This window comes from Chiloscyllium plagiosum, chromosome 30 (genome assembly GCF_004010195.1).
Source record: "Chiloscyllium plagiosum isolate BGI_BamShark_2017 chromosome 30, ASM401019v2, whole genome shotgun sequence".
In the NCBI taxonomy this organism is placed as follows: domain Eukaryota; kingdom Metazoa; phylum Chordata; class Chondrichthyes; order Orectolobiformes; family Hemiscylliidae; genus Chiloscyllium; species Chiloscyllium plagiosum.
This window is the reverse complement of record NC_057739.1, coordinates 46,037,644-46,062,567: the sequence shown is the minus strand read 5'-3', so window position 1 is coordinate 46,062,567 and position 24,924 is coordinate 46,037,644. Positions and strand designations below refer to the sequence as shown.

At 46.4% G+C, this 24,924-nt stretch overlaps 2 protein-coding genes across 3 annotated transcripts in view; both read left to right on the top strand.

Annotated features, from left to right (window-relative positions):
- The window catches only part of col5a1 (procollagen, type V, alpha 1), a 64,764-nt gene extending 63,427 nt beyond the window's left edge, over window positions 1-1,337 (top strand). Inside the window, exon 19 of the mRNA XM_043719724.1 lies at window positions 1,090-1,337. Coding sequence (XP_043575659.1) covers window positions 1,090-1,337 — 248 coding nt within the window. The remainder of the gene's footprint in view (window positions 1-1,089) is intronic.
- olfm1b (olfactomedin 1b) lies at window positions 1,185-24,924 on the top strand. 2 transcript variants are annotated; one of them, XM_043720668.1, is made up of 6 exons: window positions 1,185-1,508; window positions 4,799-4,948; window positions 8,062-8,217; window positions 13,969-14,188; window positions 15,328-15,434; window positions 23,707-24,924. In XM_043720668.1, exons 1-6 carry the CDS (start codon window positions 1,359-1,361, stop codon window positions 24,379-24,381), a joined length of 1,458 nt encoding a protein of 485 aa, XP_043576603.1. In that variant the 5' UTR covers window positions 1,185-1,358; the 3' UTR covers window positions 24,382-24,924. The 2 variants fall into 2 exon arrangements, with proteins under 2 accessions (XP_043576603.1, XP_043576604.1); XM_043720669.1 differs by lacking the exon at window positions 1,185-1,508 and adding an exon at window positions 2,172-2,270.

The window sequence follows — 24,924 nt, the reverse complement described above, 5'->3', positions numbered from 1 at the left end:
GCACTGTCGGAGGGTCACTGCTGAGGGAGTGCTGTGCTGTTGGGGGGGGTCAGCACTGAGGGAATGCCGCACTGTGGGTTTAGTTTGAAAAAAAACACCATAAATTGTCCTGTGCTTTTGTTTCCTATTCCTTGCCTTCTTGCCGAGAGGGTCCTGTGTTGTGATGTTCTCTCCTGTGTTCTTTGGAGTTAAAAATCACACACCAGGTTATAGTCCAACAGGTTTAATTGGAAGCACTAGCTTTCGGAGCACCGCTCCTTCATCGGGTGTTGTGTGATTTTTAACTTTGAACACCCCAGTCCAACACCTGCATCTCTAAATCGTGTTCTTTGGAGGAGCAGCTACCTTGCTGCTGTCCATAGTGCTGACAATCCTCCCCCAGCTGAGGGAGCTGCTCATGGCGGCTTCTTGCTGCAGTAAGTCTGGGAGATGGCTGCAACATCCTCTGACAAACCAACCATGCCCAGTTTCCATGACAATACCATGTCTTCAAAATTCAGTGCATGCTAAGATGCTGAAGTAATAAATTTTTCCAGATTCTGAATTGTACAGTAAATGCGGATTTCATTTTACACTTTGCTCAACCACACATGCTCACTGGCGTACAGATCCCAAACACACTCTCACTGGGGAGGCTCTCATACACACTGTCACTGGGGGAGGCTCCCACACACACTGACTCTCACTGGGGTACAGTCCCACACACACTGACTCTCACTGGGGTACAGCTCCCACACACACTGATCCTCTCTGGGGTACGGTCCGACACACACTGACTCTCAGTGGGTAGAGCTCCCATACACACTGACTCACACTGGGGTACAGTCCCAAACACACTGACTCTCACAGGGGTACAGTCCCACACACACTGACTCTCACTGGGGTACAGTCCCACACACACTGACTCTCACCGGGATACAGCCCCACACACACTGACTCTCACAGGGGTACAGTCCCACACACACTGACTCTCACTGGGGTACAGTCCCACACACACTGACTCTCACTGGGGTACAGTCCCCCACACACTGACTCTGATGTTGTGACTGGGTTTGATGTGGGGAAATGCTCTGTGTTGCTTGTGATCAGGGGGCGGCTTTGGAGCTGCCGGATTGGACTGTGTTCCAGGGGCGGGGCCGGGAGCGGTGGGCGGGGTCACGGCCAGGTGTGGGCGGGGCCGGCACCGCCCCCTGGCTGCAGTCAGTCGGATGCAGGCGGTGGTTGTCGGTCGCTCAGCTCGGTGCTCCCTGTCGCTGCTGCAGCATGTCCCGGTGCCAGTGGCGGCCGTGCCCCCCGCCGCGGTGATGTCGGTTCCCTGCTGCCTTTCCCCGCTATGAAAGATCCGCAGAGCCCCCGCAATGACGGTGCCTTTGCTGAAGATCGGAATTGTCCTGAGCACCATGGCCATGATCAGCAACTGGATGTCCCAGACTCTGCCCTCTCTGGTCGGTCTCAACGCCACCAGGCTGAGTGCTGCCAGCACCGGGAGCCTGGACCGCAGCACAGGGGTAAGGGGGCACTGAGGGGGGCTGGCCACGTATAGAATGTGGAACAGGGTGGGTGGGGAACTCAGGGTAACAGGTGAAGAGTTAGGAGGGTGTTGGGGTTTGGGGTAACTGGAAGGTTATGTTTGATGGGTACCAGGGGAGTGAGTGGGTTCGGGGTATCATGCTTGGAAGGGATTTGAGTAACAGGAAGGTAATGGGGTAGGGGTAATAGAGGTAACAGAATGGTAAGGGTTGGGGTTAATGAGTGAGTGTAATACGGGTTCGGCGTACTGGGCCAGGGAATAGCGCAGAGGAGAGAGGGGTAGTTGGCTGAGACTGGGAGCAAGGTGTGGGGACTAACATTGTGGCGTAAGTGGAATGATGTTGGGGTGGAGGTGGTTAGGAGGGGTCACTGTGAGTGACAATGGGTGAATGTGGGATATAGGAGAGTTTAGTGTGTGGAAGGGGATTGGAGTAAGATGGGGAGTGAGATGAGGGAGGGGATCACTGGGAGGGTGCTATGATGAGGGAGTGAGGATGAGACAGGGGACGAGGATGAGGGAGAAGGCGTGGATTATTTGGAAGGGGTGAGGGTGAGGATCACTGTCTGGGAGGGTTTAAGATAAGGGAGTGATGGAGGGGTCAGTGTGGGATATGGAAGGGGTTGAGGGTGAAGGTGAGCAAACTGGCAGAAGGAGAATGTATTCTGCTGCTGGCCATCTGTGGATGGAGTGTTTTCTGTGGGAGTACCGATGGGATTCAGTATGGTGTCAGATTCTGTGTGTAAGTCAGACCAATTATCAATTCCACTTTTAACCTTCAAATCTGACAGAGACATTTGTTTTACGAAACCAGTTCCAATGCTGGCTTCAATATAATGCACGAAATGGTGTAGGTGTTGGTGTCTTTCTGGACTTAGCCCTGTCGCTCTCAAACGAAACAGCAGTTTGTGATTTTTGCCAGAAGGCAGAGTGTGTGGGAGGCTGAGGGTTGGAGGTGTACATTGTGTGTTATTCTGAAAAAAATCCTGTAAATTATACTCAACGGAAACAGGCTATTCTAGCGCTCAATTCTCCCTTACCCCCTATTCATTTCAGTCTATCAGCCTCTCAGTCTATTCTTTTTCCTTCCTGTTTATCCAGCATCCCCTGAAACATTTTTATACAACTCATCTACACCATTCCCCATGGGAGCAAGTTTCACATTCCCACTGCTTCTGAGTGATGAAATTGCTCCTGAATTCCTGATTGGATTTATGAGAGACCATGGTATAACCTGTCTGTTTTTTGATTTGTCCTTGGAACTTGTATTTGCTGCTTCTCTGCCTATATAGCAATCAGACCTGCGCGCAGTACTCCAAGTCTGGTCTCGCCAAGGTTCAATATCATTTTAATGAACGTTTTCTACATTTTAATTTCATCCCTGTACAAATAAATTCAAATGAGTACTTCACTTCTCTGTGGTTTTACTCACCGTGTCACTTTTTTTTAGTGATTTGTTTCTGTTACCCGAAATCCACCTCTGATCCTCAAATCCATTTGAATTGTTATTCTGCAAATAATATGTGACTGTTTATCTTAAATGTGATGCTTCACAGCTACTCTTGTTGAAATTAATTTGCCTGTTATATATCTACTCTGTATTCACCTTTTCTTATAATTGAAGGTGACATCCTGACTCCAGCCCCACCATTTAGTTTTGTCTGCGCAATTATTAATTCTATTGTAGGTTCCAAGTGACTGTGAAAACAGTGATGCTAGCACAGATCCATTTGAAAAGCTATTTCCCACCCTGAAACTGACTGTCCTTTACCTTGAAATAAAACAAAGAACTGTGAGTGCTGAAGATCTGAAACAAACAAACAACAGGAATTGCTGGAGAAACTCAGCAGCAACTGTGTAGGAAAACAGAGTTATCTCTATTCGCTGAGTGCAGATGCTGTGCAACCTGCTGAGTTCATCCAGCAATTCCTGTATGTGTTGGATATTCTTTACCCTGTTCTGGATGCTATCTTCAGTCAGCTAGCCAGCTATTCTGTTACTTGTCCCTGACATTGCTTGCTCTGAGGTTATCTATTCATGGCACCTTACTGAAAGCTTTCTAGAAATCTAAATACATTCCACCTGCTCTCTTACTCTTATCAACTTTCTTTCCCACCTCACTGAAGGAATTGAATAAAGTTGGTCAGACTGCTTTTGGAAATTCATGTTGGCTGTTCATTATTGTATATCCTGTTTTTATGTGAGGGTGCATCTTTTGGAAAACCATTGTTGTCTGTTCATTATTATACTTCATGTTTTTATGTGAGGGTGCAGATGACATTCTGAAATTCAAGAGGGTACATTAAATTAGGCAAAGATGCAGTGGATAATTTAATAAGTTGTGCTCTTGTTGATTTAAATATCGATTTTAAAATTATTAATAATTAAATATTTTGCTTTTTCAGTGGATGTTTGTGCCAATCAGAGGATTTGACATAGAACTCATGCAAATGGAATTAATGTCTTGACATTCAAAGCAGCCAGAATGGTTAGGCAAGGGTGGGAAAGATAATTTAACTTTAATTCTGAGATGTTCAGCCCGTAATGAACTGCAGAGAGGCTCAGAATGGTTAGTTCTGATACATTCTCAGGAAATGCTGTCTATTGAACAGAGGAGCTCTCATCAACAATTGAGCTACAGGTTTATAAAGCGTGGGCAGGTGGCCAAGTCAGAGGACAGTGTGAGGGAACTCTGGAAACTATCTGCAGATTATTAGGTGTTCCTACACACATGGTCTGGGCTGGGAGGGACATGGGGTCCGGGCAGTAGGGATATGAGGTCCGAGAAACATTGAGGGGCAGGCAGGACAGATTCCCATGCAAAGGCGAACACAGCAACCAGACAGAGATGGTGTGAATGGTCTGTGGTCCAGCACCATGTTATAATGACTGGGTGTGTATTCTGAAAGGCTGGAATGCATCCTGATCCCTGCTGCTGAACCCCTCCTTAAGTGATTTTGTCCAAACAATCCAGTCTCCAGTGGGTGTTAGTTTATTGCTGGTTTTGTGTCATTTGCTCTGAATTGTTTGATGTCACAAAACACCAGGTTATAGTCCAACAGGTTTGTTTGGAAGTACAAGCTTTCAGAGTGCTGCTCCTTCATTATGAGGGACTGGCTACCAGCTGAAGGAGCAACACTCCTAACAAACCTGTTGGACTATAACCTAGTTTTGTGTGATTTTTAACTTGGTCCAACCCCAAGTCCAACACCGCCATCTCCACATGCTGAATTGTTTGGTCATTCTCTTTCTCACACTGTCTTGCCCCAGGTATTACCGGACAATGCTGAAGATGGTTGGCGTGTATTCAGCTCTGCCCCAGACAGTGAAGGCAGGTGTATCTGCACCGTGGTGGCACCTCAGCAAACTCTGTGCTCACGTGATGCCCGCACCAAGCAACTGAGGCAGCTCCTGGAGAAGGTAAGGCAGTTCCACTATGTCCATGGTCAAGCAGAGACCACTACAACATCCCAGCCCCACCCCCTTCACTGCTCACCCCAACCTCGTCAACTCTCCCCCCACCCCTCTGCAATGGAGCAAGAAGTGAGTGGCACTGGGATAATGGGCTCGACAGGAGACACATTGGAAATCTTCAAATTGCACCTACCCTTGAATACATCCTTTCCTTTCAAATCCACATCTATCTTTCCTGAAATCTATTGAATCCAGTTTGATTTCCGGGCAAGTACCCAAACAGCACTCTGTCAGTTTCACAATTGACACCCTGCAGGATCATGATAACTCTATCCGTCTCTCTCTCTCTTTCTCTCCCTGTCTGAGTGTCTCTGTCTGTCTCTCTGTCTTTCGCCCTGTCTCCCTCCTCATTCTCTGTTTGCAGCCTTGGATATCGTTAACCATACCACCCTCCTCTATTCTCGTAGGATTATAGAATAATACAGCATTGATGAAGGCCATTTGATCCATGCTGGTTCTTTCACACACCAATCCAGTTTGGCCCAGCTGGGTGGGGCTGCTCAGACCGGATTACATTCTTATTTCTGCAGTCCCGGCCAGAGGATCTGCTGCCTCGTGATCCTGCTCCCTGAGGATCTCTCATCGTTTCATTTCATTTCTTGCCTACGTGCTACTCAATGACATCATCTGGGAGGTCTGTGGCAGCTCCCCTGTCAATGCCAGTAATATCCAGCTCTATTTTGTAACCACCCATTTGAATTCCTCTCTTGACTGATTTGCCAGGCCTGCTTATCTGATTTTCAATATCAGGAAACAGAAATTTTTTGCAATTAAATATTGGTAAGATCAAAGCTATTACCTGCTCCTTCTCTGCAAACGTAGCAAATTTCAGTTGTCTGAATGGTTTCTATTCCTGGAAACTGTCTTCAGTTCATTCGAGCTATTTGCAGCCTTAGTGTTGTGTTTGCTCCCCAACTCAGTAACTGAGTAAATATCCACCCTGTCACTGAATTTGCAGATTTTCAGTTCAAAAACATCACTCTATTCCATATCTGCACTAATCTCTCTCTCTGTGTGCCTCTGTGACCTCCAGGCTTGGCTGGCTGACAGCCTCCAGCCAGGCTGCATTGTGTGCCCTCTGTAACCTTCTACCCTTCCAGAACACTGCTGTCTGCACCATATCTCACACTAAATCTCATTCACTATCACTCTTCCATAGGATCCCTGTCTAACGATACTTTCTTTTTCAAATCTTTGCGCTGTTTACAAATTCTGCAAGTCTCATTCCCTCCCTACCTCTGAACCTTCTCCTTACAAATATTGTAAGCACTATCAATCCAGTCCTGGCAGTCACAGGAGGCACTGGATGGTAATTTGGTTATAAATGGATATGGGGAAAGGCAGGAGTTTGGCATTCGGCAGTAGAACCAGTGCAACCAAACAGCCGCCATCTGTGCCGTAATAATTTTGTGATTCTGAGCAATTATCTTAACTGACTTAGTTAACCTAGGTTATAACTCTCTTAGTTTTGAAGTTTATGTTTCTCTAGGGAGTATGTGTTTGTTGAAAATTAACATTTATTTGTTTGAATATTTGCAATTTGTCAGCTACACCATGCTAGGTCTAAATTACCCTTCTCCATAGTTAGGTCTATGATGTGTTATTTCAAAGTATCACTGACTGTTCTCCCACAGACACTGTTACTGACTGTATCTCTACTGATGTTAATCAGTTCCTTCACACTGTCACTCAGTAACCCCTCTGCCTCCCAGTGCCCTGTGTTACTGACTGTATCTCTACTGATGTTAATCAGCTCCCTCATACTGTCACTCAGTAACCCCTCTCCCCGCCCCAGTGCCCTGTGGTACTGACTGTATCTCTATTGATGTTAATCAATTCCTTCGGACTGTCACTCAGTAACCCCTTTAACCCCCTCATTACCCCCAAGTGCCCTGTATTACTGACTGATGAGAATGCAGTAGTTGCCCAATGTTGGAGACTGGATGATGAGGCAGTAATTAGTGTTGTGATTTTGGGATGTGGTGACTATCTGGGATTGTTCTGCTGTCCACCCTACATAGTAATGCACTGTGAGGTGAATACTCTCTCTCTCATTTTCCTGGTCCCATGGTGTTAAACCTTGAGGTATGTGGCAGGAGTACAGATGTCTATAAGGTCAGGCCATCTCCCCAGTGACCTCCTGCTGCTGAGGTGAGCTGGCAGTGGGAATATCTACTGGTCCCACAGAGAGGTAGCCATTGCCACATGTTTGTGCTGCCTTGGCATCTCAGTGAAGCAGCCAGAGGTCCATCAAAAAAAAAAGACCCCCTGCCCAAAGAGAGAGCTGCAGCAGGAGCCATGGCTCAGGTCACCTCAGGTTCCTATCACTTCAAAAATGCCCTTGGCTTTGTGTCTCACTGTGTTGGGTTGGATCAATGTCTCTGAAGGTGCCTGCCTCTATGTTGAGGTAACCTCATGCTCCCCAGCCTCCCTCAGCAATGCCTTCCCCACTGGGCCTTCAGCGCAGTGAGCATGGATGTCATCCTATAGTTGGCTGCTTGCTGTGCAGCCTGTCGCTCAGGAGCCTGGCTCCCAGGTGCATCCTATACCAGCATGGCCCACTGCAAGGTGGGCCCCAAGCCTGAAGAAGGGCCTGTGCCCGAAACGTCGAATCTCCTGTTCCCTGGATGCTGCCTGACCTGCTGTGCTGTTCCAGCAATAAAGTTCAACTTTGATCTCCAGCATCTGCAGACCTCACTTTCTCCCCCAAGCCAAAACCCAACCCATGGTGTCAGTATTTTAGGTCACGGTTGCTAAATTGTCCCATTCAATTTTAGAATGTGAACCGTCGTGACACATTCCCATTGCTAAGTGGTTCCATTCCATCCCAACTCACTGTCCTTTGCTGAAATGATCTTCACGTAGAGAGCCTGTGTCCAGCTGACTGCCCTTGTGCCCCAATGTCCTTGGTTTCTGGCTGTAGCTACACCAGGGAGACAGTGAATGCTGGCCGCTATACAGTGACTAGATGTATGACTGTCCCCATTTACCAGGGTCCCTCACTCGCACCCACCTCGCCTTCACTGAGGTCACTCTGACACTCCCCTTCACTGTCGCAGGTGCAAAACATGACCCAGTCCATCGAGGTGCTGGATCGCCGAACCCAGCGTGATCTGCAGTACGTGGAGAAAATGGAGACACAGATGAGAGGCTTGGAAACAAAATTCAAACAGGTGGAGGAGAGTCACAAAGCGCATCTCTCCCGACAGTTTCAGGTAGATTTGTTGCCACACTCGATTCACGTTCTGCTTATGGGGTTGGCCTGTGGGATGGAGAAATGTTTGTTGGGGTCATTGAGTCGTTGTCACTTTCCAGTGTCACAGTAACCCCTTTGAGTCGGTCCAATCTCCTATTGAGTTGTGATCTCCTCTGTCTCAGGAAATGCCATTCAAACCGTCAGCCCCATTGTGCCACACTTACTATAAAACAAACTCAGTCATGGGGTCCTCACTGATACAGGATTCAACTTCTTTCACCTTGGGATTGGTGGTGAAAACTGATGGAAATCTCCAAAACTGTGAGCTTTTTCTCAATGGTTAATAAACTTGTCCCCTTTCAGAGGTCCCAGAATTAACTTTTGCAGAGGCTGATTCACACTCACTTCTTTCTAGAAGCTACTTTAGCCTTACATTCACTAACTTTGAAGCTTATGGGCTACACATATTTAAAACATAAGAGGCCATTCAGCTCATTGTACTCACCCCAGCTCTCTGTTAATGAGGAAAAATGCCATGGATATTGAGTAATTAGTTTATCTGATTCTTTACCAAGAAAACCGAGATGGTGAGCATAACGTTATAAGAAGTCAAAAATATAAAACATATTTAAGATAGGAAAAGGGAAGATGATTAATAAACTAATTATCTGGTCCAGCTGGATTACATCCAAGGCAGATTAAACTTCGGGAGGAGAAGCAAAGACACTAGTACATATTTAACAATTGGTTAGATACTGTTGGAGGACTGGTGAACAGCCACTGGGATTAGTATTTTCAAAAGAAATGTAAAACAAAACCAGGGAACTGTGGATCAATTAGCTTAATGTCAGTTTTACAAAAGGTAATAAATTCCTTAATTTCTAATAAAGGGAATGGATCCTGGAATAGAAAAAAAAAATCTGCAAGAACAGTAAAAGGGAAAGTCATTCTTCACTCACCTTCTTGCAGTCTTTGAAGAAATAACAGCTAAGGGTAATACAGTGGATGTCATATATTTAAACTTTTAGAAGGTAATTGATAAGATACCAAAAATTAAATACATATAAAAGTCAGAACATGTGGAATCAGGGTCACGCAGCACAATGTCATTGATAAAACACAAAAGATGGCAAGGATTAAAGGTAATTACTTGATTGGCAAGTGATGGGAAGTGGTTTTTCACAGGATTAATCTGAGATTGTTGCTGTTCTCTGTTTCTTCAATGCATTGGATTCAGGACTTGAATGTGCAATTTTAAAATTTCTGGTAGGATTTGTTATTTCGAGGAAGACAGCAACACAGTTCAGGTTGATTTTAATAAACATAGAGAAAGGGCCTTTAATTAACAAATGCAGTTGATTGGAATAGGTTTGTTTTGTCGTTCTTCCATGAAACATGGTATTGCTGGCCAGCCAGCACTTGTGGCTGGAACAGCCATTTCAGAGGCTGTGAAGAGGAAATCACATTGCTGTGGGTTTGGAGTCACATGTAGGCTAGACTGGGTGGCTCTGGAAGATTTCCTTCCCTAAAGACCATTAATGAAGCAAATGGAATCTGATGACAATTGCTGATGGCTGAGTGGTCACTGGCACCCAGACTTGCTCTCAGTTCCAGTCAGATGAACTGCCTCAGTGGGATTAGAGACCTTTTCCCTCCGTGTATTAGTTTGGGCACCTGGATGTTCACCGACGTAACTGCTACATCACCATCTCTCCTTCAATGGCGCATATGGAGACGAAACACACTCTTGGGAAAATTCCAGCCTGAATGGGGCAAAGGGCCATAGGGCTTTGGGGAGCATATGCACTAATCATTAAAAGTTGCCACTCAGGTCAATAACACCATTAAATAAAAATGTACCCTGTCGGTTCAGTTCTTCAAGGATGGAATTGAAATGTCGGGAGGAGCATAAGAGGTACAGTTAGTAAGTTTGCAGATGACACCATAATTGGAGGTGTAGTGGACAGCGAAGAGGGTTACCTCAGATTACAACAGGATCTGGACCAGATGGGCCAATGGGCTGAGAAGTGGCAGATGGAGTTTAATTCAGATAAATGCGAGGTGCTGCATTTTGGGAAAGCAAATCTTAGCAGGACTTCAACACTTCATGGTAAGGTCCTAAGGAGTGTTGCTGAACAAAGAGACCTTGAAGTGCAGGTTCATAGCTCCTTGAAAGTGGAGTCGCAGGTAGATAGGATAGTGAAGAAGGCGTTTGGTCTGCTTTCCTTTATTGGTCAGAGTACTGAGTACAGGAGTTGGGAGGTCATGTTGCGGCTGTACAGGACATTGGTTAGGCCATTGTTGAAATATTGCGTGTAATTCTGGTCTCCTTCCTATTGGAAAGATGTGAAACTTGAAAGGTTCAGAAAAGATTTACAAGGATGTTACCAGGGTTGGAGGATTTGAGCTATAGGGAGAGGCTGAACTGGCTGGGGCTGTTTTCCCTGGAGCGTCGGAGGCTGAGGGGTGACCTTATAGAGGTTTACAAAATTATGAGGGGCATGGATAGGATAAATAGACAAAGTCTTTTCCGTGGGGTCAGAACTGGAGGGCATAGGTTTAGGGTGAGAGAGGAAAGATATAAAAGAGACCTAAAGGACAACTTTTTCACAAAAAGGGTGGTACGTGTATGGAATGAGCTGCCAGAGGAAGTGGTGGAGGCTGGTACAATTGCAACATTTAAGAGGCATTTGGATGAGTATATGAATAGGAAAGGTTTGGAGGGATATGGGCCGGGTGTTGGCAGGTGGGAGGACAGGTTGGGCCGAAGGGTCTGTTTCCATGCTGTACATCTCTATGACTATGACTCTATCTATTCACCCTCTTTGATTAAATCACACTTGGAGCAAGGTGTGCAATCCTGGTCTCCATGGTTACATAAGAGATCGAGAGGGGCTAGAGGAAAGCAAGAAAAGATTAACAAGGACTGACAGGCTCCAACCATCAGCAATGTCAGAAGAGATTGGGGTTCTGTTATCTGAAAAGATTTCAGTCAGGTAGATTGGAAGATGTTTTCAACTTGTTGACCAGAACTCAGTGCCATCGATAGAAGCCCATGGCTAATAATTCTAGTTCGGAATTTATGAGGAACTTTTTTAACTCAGAGTGGGGATGGAACTAGAAGGAGAAAGGATAAAAATGGGATACAGAAGAGGTGGGCAGAGGTTCGTATGGAGCACAAACACCAGCATGGAGTAGATGGGCTGAAGGACTTTTGTCTGTCCTGGCACACAACACCACATCCACTACAATGTCAGCTAGCTGCAAAGCTGTCCCTGTCAACCTTGATATGTGACTGTCTGGCATGTGGCTGCTTTAGGCTGGGCATGCAATGGTAGGTACATTCCAGAGCCCCTGTCCCCCCCCACCCACCCCCATTCCCTGTCACTAAAACTGCTCAGGGTCAGAATTAAGTTCCAATGGGTTTGACTAAATAATCATCCCAGTTTTGGATCAATGGGATATCTTACTCATTAGTTTAGTGATTGCTGTTGAGAAGCGGGTGGAATATTAATGGACAGATCATCTCCCTCATCCCAATGGCCAAGTGACAGGAGCATTGCTCCAACCCTTAGTTATAATTTACTTATCTTAAACAAACTGTAGAATCAATCAGAATGGGCAGCTAATACTGACTGTTCTGGGGGTAATGGATCTGAAAGACTCTGGTCTCTCAATTCACCGACACAATGCAGCTGTTTCCATGTTCACTGCAGGTACAAGCAGGAGCAGTTGGAAAATTCTAAATTCAGCAATAAATTCAACAGAAAGGTTTCTCACTTATACCCCCAGAGTCTGTAGGAGCTGTACCCCAGTGAGGGTCAATGTGTGTGGGAGCCGTACTCCAGTGAGAGTCAGTGTCTGGGACTGTACCCCAGTGAGAGTCAGTGTGTGTGGGACTGTATCCCAGTGAGAGTCAGTGTGTGTGGGACTGTACCCCAGTGAGAGTCAGTGTGTGTGTGTGTGGGACTGTACCCCAGTAGGGTCACTGTGTGTGGGTGCTGTACCCCAGTGAGAGTGAGTGTGTGTGGGAGCCATAACCCAGTGAGAGTGAGTGTGTGTGGGAGCTGTACCCCAGTGAGAGTGAGTGTGTGTGGGAGCCATAACCCAGTGAGAGTGAGTGTGTGTGGGTGCTGTACCCCAGTGAGAGTGAGTGTGTGTGGGAGCTGTACCCCAGTGAGAGTCAGTGTGTGTGTGTGGGAGCCGTACCCCAGTGAGAGTCAGTGAGTGTGGAACTGTACCCCAGTGAGAGTCAGTGTGTGTGTGGGAGCCGTACCCTAGTGAGAGTCAGTGTGTGTGTGGGAGCTGTACCCCAGTGAGAGTCAGTGCGTGTGGGAGCCGTACCCCAGTGAGAGTCAGTGCGTGTGTGGGAGCTGTATCCCAGTGAGAGTCAGTGTGTGTGGGAGCTGTACCCCAGTGAGAGTCAGTGTGTGGGGGAGCCATTACCCAGTGAGAGTCAGTGTGTGTGGGAGCCATACCCCAGTGAGAGTCAGTGTGTGTGTGGGAGCCGTACCCCAGTGAGAGTCAGTGTGTGTGTGGGAGACCGTACCCCAGTGAGAGTCAGTGTGTATGGGAGTGAGGTTTGGTGCCATCAGGAGAGTAAAGTGAGAAATGGCACCACTAATATTTCACTCCATTCTTTGCAATAAGCACTGATAATTTTGGAAGTTATTGTCCTTTGTCATTTTGCAAATGAAGTGGATGGCAATTAAAGTAAATGTTTCAACCTGAGGGCAGCCTACTGCTGGAGGGAAATGCCAAGAATCTGGCTTTCCCTGTGTTTGTGTCCAGATTTGTGGAAGTGTCTTGTTTAAAGTTGTTTCTTGTGTTCTGGGAAGGTAACAGTAAACTCCTCTATAGTATCGCTCTGACCTTTGTTTGTTTGCAGGGCTAAGTTTAAGAAAGTTTTTTTGAAAAGCCGCATTGATTGAACGAAGACACAAGTCCAATTCTTTGTAACCGTGGACTTGGGCTCCTGATCTTGCACTATTATATAATTTCAAAAAAACAAAAAAACACTCATGAGAATTTTAAGGCTTTCTTTAATACTTATAAAGCTGACTTGTTAAAGCTTTGCTGTGATTCTCCTGCATGTTAAACCGTTTAACCATCAATCGTTTTAAAAAAAATTAAAATTTATATATAAATATCAAAAAAATTGTCAATGCATCTCTACGGAATGTCCTTTTGTTACGTGATTTGAAAGCATGTTAACCCAATCGCATTCTAAAAAATAAAAAAAAATAAAGGCTTTTTTTCCCAAATTGTTCTGTTGTAGTGTTCACTGTCTGCTCCTTCAAATAGAAAAGAGCCAGTGCCCTGGTAGCCAGAGCCCAGGGACAGTCAGCACCACACTCCTTCACACAGGTCTGAACACAATCCAGGCTGGCATCCCGGTGCAGTACTCAGGGAGCCCGACACTGTCAGGGGCTGCTGTCTTTCCAATATTAAGTTAAATGATGCCCTCTGCTCCCAGCGCTGTCAAGGACGTGTGCAATCCCTTCCCCAGTGCCCTGACCTCACCCAAGATCATTGACACAGATTACCTGACCGTGGCCACTGGTGGGATCTTGCTGTGCGCACATTGGCTGTCACATTTCCTGCAGCCGTGACTAGACTTCAGAAGTGCTTCATTGGCCACAAGGCACTCCGAGATATCCTGACATCAAGAAAGAAACGGGGATTCTTTAGAAGGGGTCTTGGGGAGCCGTCGGGATTTTTATTTTTTTCCACACTTGCGACTGAATGGAGATTATTTTACCCGTTGCAGGCCCTAAAATCGAGAATGGATGAACTGTTGCCTTTAATCCCCGTGCTGGAACAGTATAAAGCTGACGCCAAGTTGGTGTTGCAGTTTAAGGCGGAGGCGACGAACCTGACGGCTGTATTGGCCGAGCTTCAGGAGGAGATCGGGCCGTTCGACTACGAGGAGCTCCTGGCCAGAGTCTCCAATCTGGAGAACAGGTTACGAGCCTGCATGCAAAAATTAGGTAGGCCCCAAATCGCGCGTCTGAAATGGCTTACGTGGAATTAGTTGCCCTCACCGCACCAGCTCCCCCACCCCAATACACCACCTCGGGGACTGAGGAGGGGTGTTACTTAATCGCGTATTTGAGGCAGCGATGGTGGGGACCACAGGTTCTCTGTTCCCCCCTCTCCCACCACCCACTCCCCAAAATCCTCCCAACTTTCACACAGGCAGAAGGTGGGGTAACATTTACCCCCCCCCCACCTCCCCGAAACAAAGCACCATTTCGCCCAAATCCTTCCCTGACCCTCCATAGCCACATTTCCCGTCAGGAAACCCACAATATCCTTAATTGCTCCCCACTTCCAAGTGATTGGGGCAAAGAGAGGAGGGGCCATAGCTAATGGCTGTTGGACCTTTGAGGATTTGTAGCCAAACCTTGTTCCTGACCACGGTGAGGCCTTGCAGGTCGGCAAGGCAACAGCATCCTGGGGAGGTGCGGAGGTAAGAGGGGGTCACGTTCAGCATCAGTGTTAAGCTTTGTTGGGATCTTTCCCTGACCACTCACTTTAAGATGAGATGTGTTCCCTCAGTACTCACTGAGGTTGGAATTTGAGATTTTCCTGCTCCCTGACAGGAAGGGGATGATTGATCACTGCATCTGGACAATGGACATGGCCCCTTCATTCCCAAACTGACCAGATGCTCAGGGAGTTGACCACGGCGAGAGTCAACCTTGAGGAGCATCGCCACAGCAGTGCTGCAACTAGGATGGCGACCCCTCTGGCCCAATAAGACAAGGCCAGTGCCCCCCCCCCCCTGACAGTGGGACAGTTTCACTGTCTCCCCACCCCTCACTGACAATAGGACAGTGTCCAGTGACTGGTGCCAGGTTACTTTGTCCAGCTGCCACCCAGAGTTTCATGGCAAAAACCAACCACAGTGCGCACAGAATCATTCCACAATCTCATGCTCAGCTCACAAACAGGCCAAAAACTCCAATCCCACAAGGGACATAGCACCCTCCCTTCCCCTGGGGCCACTCTGACTGAGGGGGAGGGTGGTTTGTTGGAGGGGAGAGGAGGATACCGTAAACTGAGAGCTCAGCCACATCTGCACTCATTGCTCCTCACCACAGTCACACTTTTCCATCAATTCCAGCGTGTGGCAAACTGACGGGAATCAGCAACCCACTCACCGTGAAAACATCTGGATCGAGGTTTGGTGCCTGGATGACAGATCCTGCCTCACCAGAGGGGGACACTAAGGTATGTCCCGGCAAACACCAAATCACCGCTCCCTTCAAACTGAGCTCAGGCCAGTTAATCTCACTGCACCGTGGTGGGGCCTAGGGGAGGAGACAGGATGAAAAACAGGCAGATTGTGAAGGAGAAATTAATCAGACGGGGCAAGGAATTTGGAAAAAAATAAATTGCTGAGATTGAAGTGACAGTCTGTCTGAATACAGCGGGTGCAGGGATGAAGAGTTGATAGGTTGGGATTTGGTGTCCTCCAGGGTTTTTGTTTGGAATTACCACCCTAAGTGATGGAAATTTGCACTGTATTTGACAAGGAAATTATTTTCAACTTGTTTGTAAGAATGCAAAGTGGAGGATTCTGTATGGAGACAGGAACGATGCCAGTGTGTATGTATCTATGAAGGGAACAGACCAGTTAACCTTTAGAGAATGGCCCTCTGCCATTCATAGCACATTGCACATATTGAATACCTATCAATGAGAACTGGGAGGAGACGCAAATACATAGGCTGACACACAGTGGGAGACTCACTTTGAAAGGATTGGAATTGAAATGAGAGCCTTGGTTTGAGCACGCTTGGAGCTCAGTGACCAGCTCCAATCTCTGTGTTACAAAGAGGATCTGGAGCTACTGGAGAAGGTGTGAGAACATTGATGAGGATAATTCGCAAGCACACAGTCTCCATTCGGGCACATGTTCTCCATTGTAACATGGAATTTTGGACATACTGGGCCTATTGTTGTTGAAAAGAGAAAGCTTATTGGTGTGGGGAGGGGTGGACAAAGTTTCCCAGACCTCTCGGATCCTCCCTGACTCCAGTGATTCCTGAAAGATAACCACTAATGTCGCTACAATCTCCTCAACTACCTACTTCAGGAACTCTGGGGTGTAGTCCACCCAGTCCAGCTGATCAACCCAGCTTCAGCCTTTTCAGCTTCTCCTTCGTGAAGGCCATTACATTCACCTCTGTGCCGACTCTCTCCAAGTTCTGGCAGAGCACTGATGTCTTCCCTTAAATGGGTTGGCAGAGTTCTGGATTTGTTTGTCACACATTATGGGTGGCATGGTGGCACAGTGGTTAGCACTGCTGCCTCACAGCGCCAGAGACCAGGGTTCAATTCCCGCCTCAGGCAACTGTCTGTGTGGAGTTTGCACATTCTCCCCATGTCTGCTTGGGTTTCCTCCGGGTGCTCCGGTTTCCTCCGACAGTCCAAAGATGTGCGGGTTAGGTGAATTGGCCACGCTAAATTGCCCGTAGTGTTAGGTGAATGGGGTAAATGTAGGAGGGGAATGGGTCTGGGTGGGTTGCTCCTCGGAGGGTCGGTGTGGACTTGTTGGGCCGAACGGCCTGTTTCCACACTGTGTAATTTAATCTAATCTAAACCTTTCCCTTTTAGAAGAATATATTTTGACTGTCTCTATCTTCTTTGACAATAGTCCATATAGTTCAGCTACTGTTTCTCCTTTCAACCTCGACGTTCACTTTACTGGATCCAGATCCATTCTTAAGCACTGAACTCCTCTTCACCATTTGATATTTCTTCATCTGTATAGTTTATTGTGCCTTTCCAGAGGCAGAGTAAATTTTATGATATAACAAACACTCTCCCCTCAATGTCCTCCTACTGTCACTTGATCTCCCACCTCATTCCCAGGAGCCCGGCCTCGTTTCTCATTGGATTAGCCACATACTGCTTGAGGAAACACTCTGGCAGAATGCATTCTCCTTGGCCCTTTATACCGCTCCTATCCCAGTCTACACCCTGGTAATTAAAGTCTCCAATAACAACTGCACTATAACTTTTCTATTTCGCTGTGTCTTTGCAAATTTGTTCCTCTTCATCCTGTACACAAGCAAGAGGTCAATGGAATCCACCAGAAAATTTATTTGCCTCTTCTCTGTTCATTAGCTCCAGCCAAATAGATTGTATCCTTGATTCTGGGACATTCTCTTTCTCAAACATGGCAATGCTCTCCTAAGTAAATCCTGCCACCCTCCCCATTTCCATCCTTTCCTGAATATTCCTGTATGCAGTCCTGTCCTAATTTAAACCGGGACTCTTATCACTGCAGCATCACACTTCCACTTGGAAATATGTGCCTGTACTTTACCTAAACTATTGACCACTATCCATACCTTCACACACTTACATTGGAACAGAGATTTAGACTCACTTTCTCTCGCACTCTGAGCCCACCGAATAACCTATTATTCTAATTCTGGTGCCATCTCTTTTTCCCACTACCCTCTGCCCCCTCAGTAACCCACTCTCCAATTATCTCCTGTTTCTCACACTCCCTCCCTCCCAATAACACTAACAAATCAGCGCAGGCCAAGTTAATCAAACTGAATTTGAACCAATGAATGAGATAGATTGGTTGGAGCTGCGGACCTGAGGCAGGGAGGAAGATTTTAGGGAAAGTCTATGAAAAGGTCGAGAGGCAGTGCTTTAGTGGAAGAATTTCACTCTAGAGGCGACAGTCACTGAACCCAGGCCCACCAATGGTGACATGATTAAAATCAGGGCTGGGCAATAGCTGGACAATAGCTGGGGGGGTAGAGGATAAAGGAACCCTGACCCCAGTGGCCAGCTACAGCCTCTCCAATTGTGAGGGTATAAAAATCGATGCTGAGAATGGAGCCGCATGATCCAGAAAATGGTTTCATGCAAGTTCCTGTCTTTGCTTTTTCCAGCTGAGATCAAGGGTCTGAGCAAGATCCAACCAGATCATCAGATGCTCCCTCATTACAGAGAGGACAGCTGGTAGTGGTTTAACCTGAGGGTCAACATACCACATGTGAGGAGAGAGGTTGAGGAGGAGAGTCTACTAATCTCAATCCGTGCAAGAATTAAACCCACACTGCTGGTGCCTCTCTGTACGGCAAACCAGGTTCCAGCCAACTAAGCTAATTGTACAATAACAATTCAACAAAGAACAAAGGGAACGCCACACTGTCAGAGAGTTGGTGCTAAGGTTTTATAGGTTTCAAAACAAATGCACAGAGAAGGGTGAATGGCCTGATCTGTCTGTATCCTGGAGATAGAATGGGGAACAGCTCTCAGTTCGATCGAGTCCAGGAAGATGCTGATGTAATGGTGATGTCACTGCACTAATAATCTCAGGAGAAAGTGAAGACTGCAGATGCTGAAGAGTTAAAGTTGAAAATTGTGGCGATGCAAAAGCTCAGCAGGTCAGGCAGCATCCGAAGAGCAGGCAAGTCGACGTTTTAGGCATAAGATGAAGGGTTTATGCCCGAAATATCAATTCTCTTGCTTCTCAGATGCTGTGCTTTTCCAGCGCCACACTCATAATCTCAGGGTAATGGATCTGAAGAAAACAGAAATTGCTCAAGAAACTCAGCAGTTTTGATAGTATCTGTGGAGAGAGAAACAAAGTTAAAGTTTCAAGTCCAGCAACCCTTCTTTAGAAGAGATAGCAGCGAGGGAAAGGTGGTATATATACTGATGACAGGGACATGGGGTTGGGAAGTGAACAGGTAGATGGAGACAGAACCCAGAGAGAGTTAGCATTTCAAGTCCGGTACGATTTTTCTTCAGAACTGAAAAGGTTTTGAAAAGATGTTTTCTTTAGATAATTTTGACTGCAAGCCTATTTTCCAATGCCTTTCATAGAACATAGAACATTACAGCGCAGTACAGCCCCTTCGGCCCTCGATGTTGCGCCGCCCTGTCATACTAATCTGAAGCCCATCCCACCTACACTATTCCATGTACGTCCATATGCCTGACCAATGACGACTTAAATGCACTTAAACTTGGCGAATCTATTACCGTTGCAGGCAAAGCATTCCATACCCTTACTACTCTGAATAGAGAAACTACCTCTGACATCTGTCTTATACCTATCTCCCCTCACTTTAAAGTTGTGTCCCCTTGTGTTTGCTGTCCCTATACTTGGAAAAAGGCTCTCCCTGTCCACCCTATGTAACCCTTTGATTATCTTGTATGTCTCTACTAAGTCACCTCTCAACCTTCTTCTCTCTAATGAGAACAGCCTCAAGGCCCTCAGTCTTTCCTCATAAGACATTCCTTCCATACCAGGCAAAATCCTAGTAAATCTCCTCTGCACCCTTTCCAAAGCTTCCACATCCTCCTTATAATGTGGTGACCAGAACTGTACACAATACTCCAAGTGTGGCCGTACTAGAGCTTTGTACAGCTGCAGCTCCTGGATCCGGAACTCAATCCCTCTATTAATAAAGGCAAAAACACAGTATGCCTTCTTAACACTTCTGAATAAGTTATATTAGACTCGAAACGTTGACTCTGTTTCTCTCCCCACAAGTCTGCTGCCAGACCTCCTCAGTTTCTCCAGCATTCTCTGTTTTTGATATATTTACACATATCTATACGCTGACTACAAAAGTGAAAGAACAATCCTGTCATTGGTCTGCAAGTCCATCAATCCCTGAAGATGTCAGTACAGTTATTCAGTGGTAAAGAAGGCATACAGAATGTTTACCTTCATTAGCCCGGGCACAGAATCTCTGAGTAAAGAAATCTTGTTACAATTTAATAAAACATTGGTTGGACCCAATACTCTGTGTAGTTCTGGTTGCCACACTATCAGAAGGAAGTGATTACACTGGAGAAAATGCAGAGGAGATTCACCAGGATGTTGCCTGCGTTAAAAAGTCTCAGTTATGAGGAGAGACTGGGTAGGCTGGGATTGTTTTCCTTGGAGCAGAGGAGGCTAGGGGGGATTGACTGAGGTTTCCAAAATTATGAGGGTTAGATAAGGTAGATTGTGAGAACCTCTTCCCGATGGCAGATATATCTAAGACCAGAGGGCAAGAGTTTAAGGGGAGGAGTAAGTGATTTAGAAGTTTGAGAGGTAATTAGACATAGAGTCATAGAGATGTACAGCATGGAAACAGACCCTTCGGTCCAACCCGTCCATGCTGACCAGATATCCCAATCCAATCTAGTCCCACCTGCCAGCACTCGGCCCATATCCCTCCAAAGCCTTCCTATTCATATACCCATCCAAATGCCTCTTAAATGTTGCAATTGTACCAGCCTCCACCACTTCCTCTGGCAGCTCATTCGATACACGTACCACCCTCTGCGTGAAAAAGTTGTTCCTTAGGTCTCTTTTATATCTTTCCCCTCTCAACCTAAACCTATGCCCTCTAGTTCTGGACTCCCCGACCCCAGGGAAAAGACTTTGCATATTAATCCTATCCATACCCCTCATAATTTTGTAAACCTTAAATAAGGTCACCCCTCAGCCTCCGACACTCCAAGGAAAACAGCCCCAGCCTGTTCAGCCTCTCCCTATAGCTCAAATCCTCCAACCCTGGCAACATCCTTGTAAATCTTTTCTGAACCCTTTCAAGTTTCACAACATCTTTCCGATAGGAAGGAGACCAGAATTGCACGCAATATTCCAACAGTGGCCTAACCAATGTCCTGTACAGCCGCAACATGACCTCCCAACTCCTGTACTCAATACTCTGACCAATAAAGGAAAGCAGACCAAACGCCTTCTTCACTATCCTATCTACCTGCGACTCCACTTTCAAGGAGCTATGAACCTGCACTTCAAGGTCTCTTTGTTCAGCAACACTCCTTAGGACCTTACCATTAAGTGTTGAAGTCCTGCTAAGATTTGCTTTCCCAAAATGCAGCACCTCGCATTTATCTGAATTAAATTCCATTTGCCACTTCTCAACCCATTGGCCCATCTGGTCAAGATCCTGTTGTAATCTGAGGTAACCCTCTTCGCTGTCCACTACACCTCCAATTATGGTGTCATCTGCAAACTTACTAACTGTACCTCTTATGCTCGCATCCAAATCATTTATGTAAATGACAAATCTTTTCACACAGAGAGTGTTGGAAATATGGAATGTGCTGTCTGAGAATGTGGTGGTGGCAGGTACTCTAATAATGATTAAGAAACATCTGGGTGAGCACTTAAAATGCCAGGGCACAGTAGGCACGTCAGTGGGATTAGTGTAGTTTGGCGTTTGTTGGGTTGGTATGGACATGGTGGGCTGAAGGGCCTAAGTTTACAATGTTTGACTGTATTCACAGTTTTCAATTCACTGCTAAGGCTTCAGGCTAATTCTCAGCAAACACATTGTTCATTTGACAGATGTGGCAATCCCCATTGTAGCAGCTGAGACATATCACAAGATTTGTATAATATCATGAGGGTTCTAAAAACAGTCAGGTCACCCCGTCCCCCAATGTTGACAGCTGTAGACATGAGTGTGTTTATCATTGGCAGTTGCCATTTTGATTTGTGGAGTCCAGATCCTTCAAAGTATTGCAGAAGCTCAGCCCTTCAGAACCTCATTTTCAGTTGCTTCACCACATTGTCACGGGTTCACTATATTTATGCCCCTGTTTCTCCCAGGATTATTTAATCTCCTCATACCAATCTGTTCACTGGAGCCATTTCTGTCTCAAAATTTCAACCTCATTTGATCTGACAATGGATTTCTCTTGCAAAAGTGACTTTGTTTTCTGCAAAGCTTCAGCTGAATCGGAGGCCTCCCACTCTGTCGGCTTTATGACTGTCAACATAACTCCATCAGAGACACAGCAACAGACACTGTGGTTCCCCAGCTGTTCCACTTCACTGACCTACCGCTCCCCACAGACCCCTCTCTGACCCCGTACGAAGACACAATACGCAGAACTCAACACAATTACTCTCAACATTGGTGTTAAGTTGAAGTTATTGTAGCAATGATTCCCAGCAGTAATGTCAGTGTCAGATTGAACTAATGAGGTAATCTTTATAAATCATTGATGCAGCAGTATTTACAATGCCAGACCCAGTTCAGATTACACAGCACGGCAGGAACATTACAGCTTCAGGGGAGATGGTGATGAGAGCAGTCGGAGAGATTGAGAACTGGCTGATGAGGAGTGACTGTGCAAATTGAACTTGTTCTCACTGGAAAAGAGCAGCATGCGAGATGGTCTGTTTGTGTTTGAAGCATATTAACAGGGGGAGGTAATGTCCCTTGGCCAGTTATCCAGAGAGTCAGACTAATCCCACCAGGGCAGATGGTGAGATTTGAATTCAGCAATGCTGTGTTTTTAAAAGTGAGCCAATTGACAACCATTGGCATAAAGCCCCGACCAGTTTCACTTATATTCTTCTGTGAAGGAAATCTACTGTCCTTACCCAATCTGACTGGCATATGATTCCAGACCCATAGTGTAACTGCCCCCTGAAATGGCCAGGAAAAATGCTCAGTTCCAACAAAACTACACACAAAAAGATTGAAATGAAATGGTATTGCCACCATTGACCAAGGGCACTGTCGGGTCTGCAGGTTAGTGATGTCTTTCAAACTGGTCAAATAAGTGACATCACAGAATATGACCCATACACCACCATCACCAGCCTCCTGTGTATCCTGTCCCACTGAGGAACAGGTGAGACCACAGTGATATTACAGTGAGGAGGGAGTGACCACATTGGAGTTCTCAACATTAACTCTGCACTCCATGAAGTCTCTTAGCAGCAATACTGGTTGATCTGGTTGGGTCCTAAAGGACATAGCTCCGGGCATGGGTATGAAGCAGGTGGTGAGCAAACCAATAAGAGGGAAGAACATACCTGATCTCATCCTCACCGATCTGCTGACTACAGATGCAACTGTCCATGCCAGTCTCGGTAAGATTGACCACCACACAGAGTGACCGGCTGGTGATGCAATGCTGAGCGTCATTCATTTACAAGCGCAGATATATTCGGATCAACCTGTTACAACACATCTCTGGAGCAAGTGGGTCTCGGACCTGGGCCTCCTGGCTCAAAGATAGGGATGTTGCCATACACCATGAAAGGCTAACATTGTAGTTTTGGGTGATATTGTCAAGGGACAGTGTGTAAATAAGCAATAGGTGGAGCCAAGGATAGATCTTGGGGAACAACAGAGGGAACAGTGTAGGGGAGGAGTGTGTGTGTGTGTGTGTGTGTGTGTGGTGGGATGGGGAGGTGTAGCTGGTTACTGCTGGGTTATGACTGGGAGGGAGCCAGGCAATGGGACCATGCTGCAGAGGAGGATGGTGTGCTCAATGTATCCGATGTTGCAAACCAGGTGAAGTGGGAGAGGTTACCTTCATCACCGACTCATGGGATGTCAATTGGGACTTGGATGAGATCCAGAAGCTGGAGGGATCCCAATGTGAAATTATGGGAAATTGTGCATAGTTTTGACTCAGGTCTTATTCTGATTAATGTTTAACTGACAAATCCATCTTGATGTTGTTTTGTCTAATTTTTCCACAGGTTTATTACATGGATGGTTACCATAACAACCGCTTTGTGCGTGTTTATAAGTCCCTGCAGGATTTCATGGGTACGGACAATTTCACAGTGTACCGTCTGCCTCACCCATGGTCTGGTACTGGTCAGGTGGTTTACAATCAGACCCTGTACTTTAATAAATACCAGAGCCACATCCTCATCAAGTTCCACATTCCCACTGAGCGGCTGCTGACTCAGAGAAGCCTGGACTACGCCGGCTATAACAACATGTACCCGTATTCCTGGGGAGGCCATTCTGACATCGACTTGATGGTGGACGAGGGTGGGCTCTGGGCAGTCTATGCCACCAATCAGAATGCTGGGAACATCGTCATTAGCAAGCTGGATCTGGGAACGCTGGAGGTGATCCGGAGCTGGAACACTGGCTATCCTAAACGGAGTGCAGGGGAAGCCTTCATGATCTGTGGCACTCTGTACATGACCAACTCACACCTGGGTGGGGCCAAGGTTTACTACTCATACAACACCAACACTTCCACCTATGAGTACACTGACATCCAGTTCCATAACCAGTACTCTCACATCTCCATGCTGGATTATAATCCCAAAGACCGAGCCCTTTACACATGGAATAATGGTCACCAGGTTCTATACAATGTCACGCTGTTCCACATCATTAAATCTGATGAGTTGTAAGGCCATACAAATTCCTTCCTTTCCACAATGATACAGTCAGTATAGTGATATATAGATCTGGAAGACCTGTAGAGGTGTTTATATATATTCCATAGAAAGGACATGTAGCCTCTTTGACGTTTTAGTTTGGTTTCTGGGCTATTCCTGTCTCCACATAAAAGGGTTTCCTCAATTAGCTGATATCTGCTCCCAATTCCAAACTCATAACAATAGGTTAATGGACGAGATACTACCTCCCTCCTGCTCTCCCTCCCTCTGTGTTCTCATACACTCTTCCTCTATTCCTTCCTTCCCACTTATTGCCCCTTCTCTCCCTCACCACTTCCCTCCTAACTCCCTCCTCACTCCCCCTCCCTATCTTTCTCTTCCTGTCCCTCTCTCACTTTCTCTCCAGTGTTGAGGATGGTAGGACCCAAGTTGTTGCTGTTGAACTTGGGATCCACAGTAGGAGCAACCACAGGAACCAAACCTGCTGATGGTCAGGGACCTCCTCACTCGATCTTCAATACTTTGGCAAATTGTAAGAGGCAGGGAACAAAACAG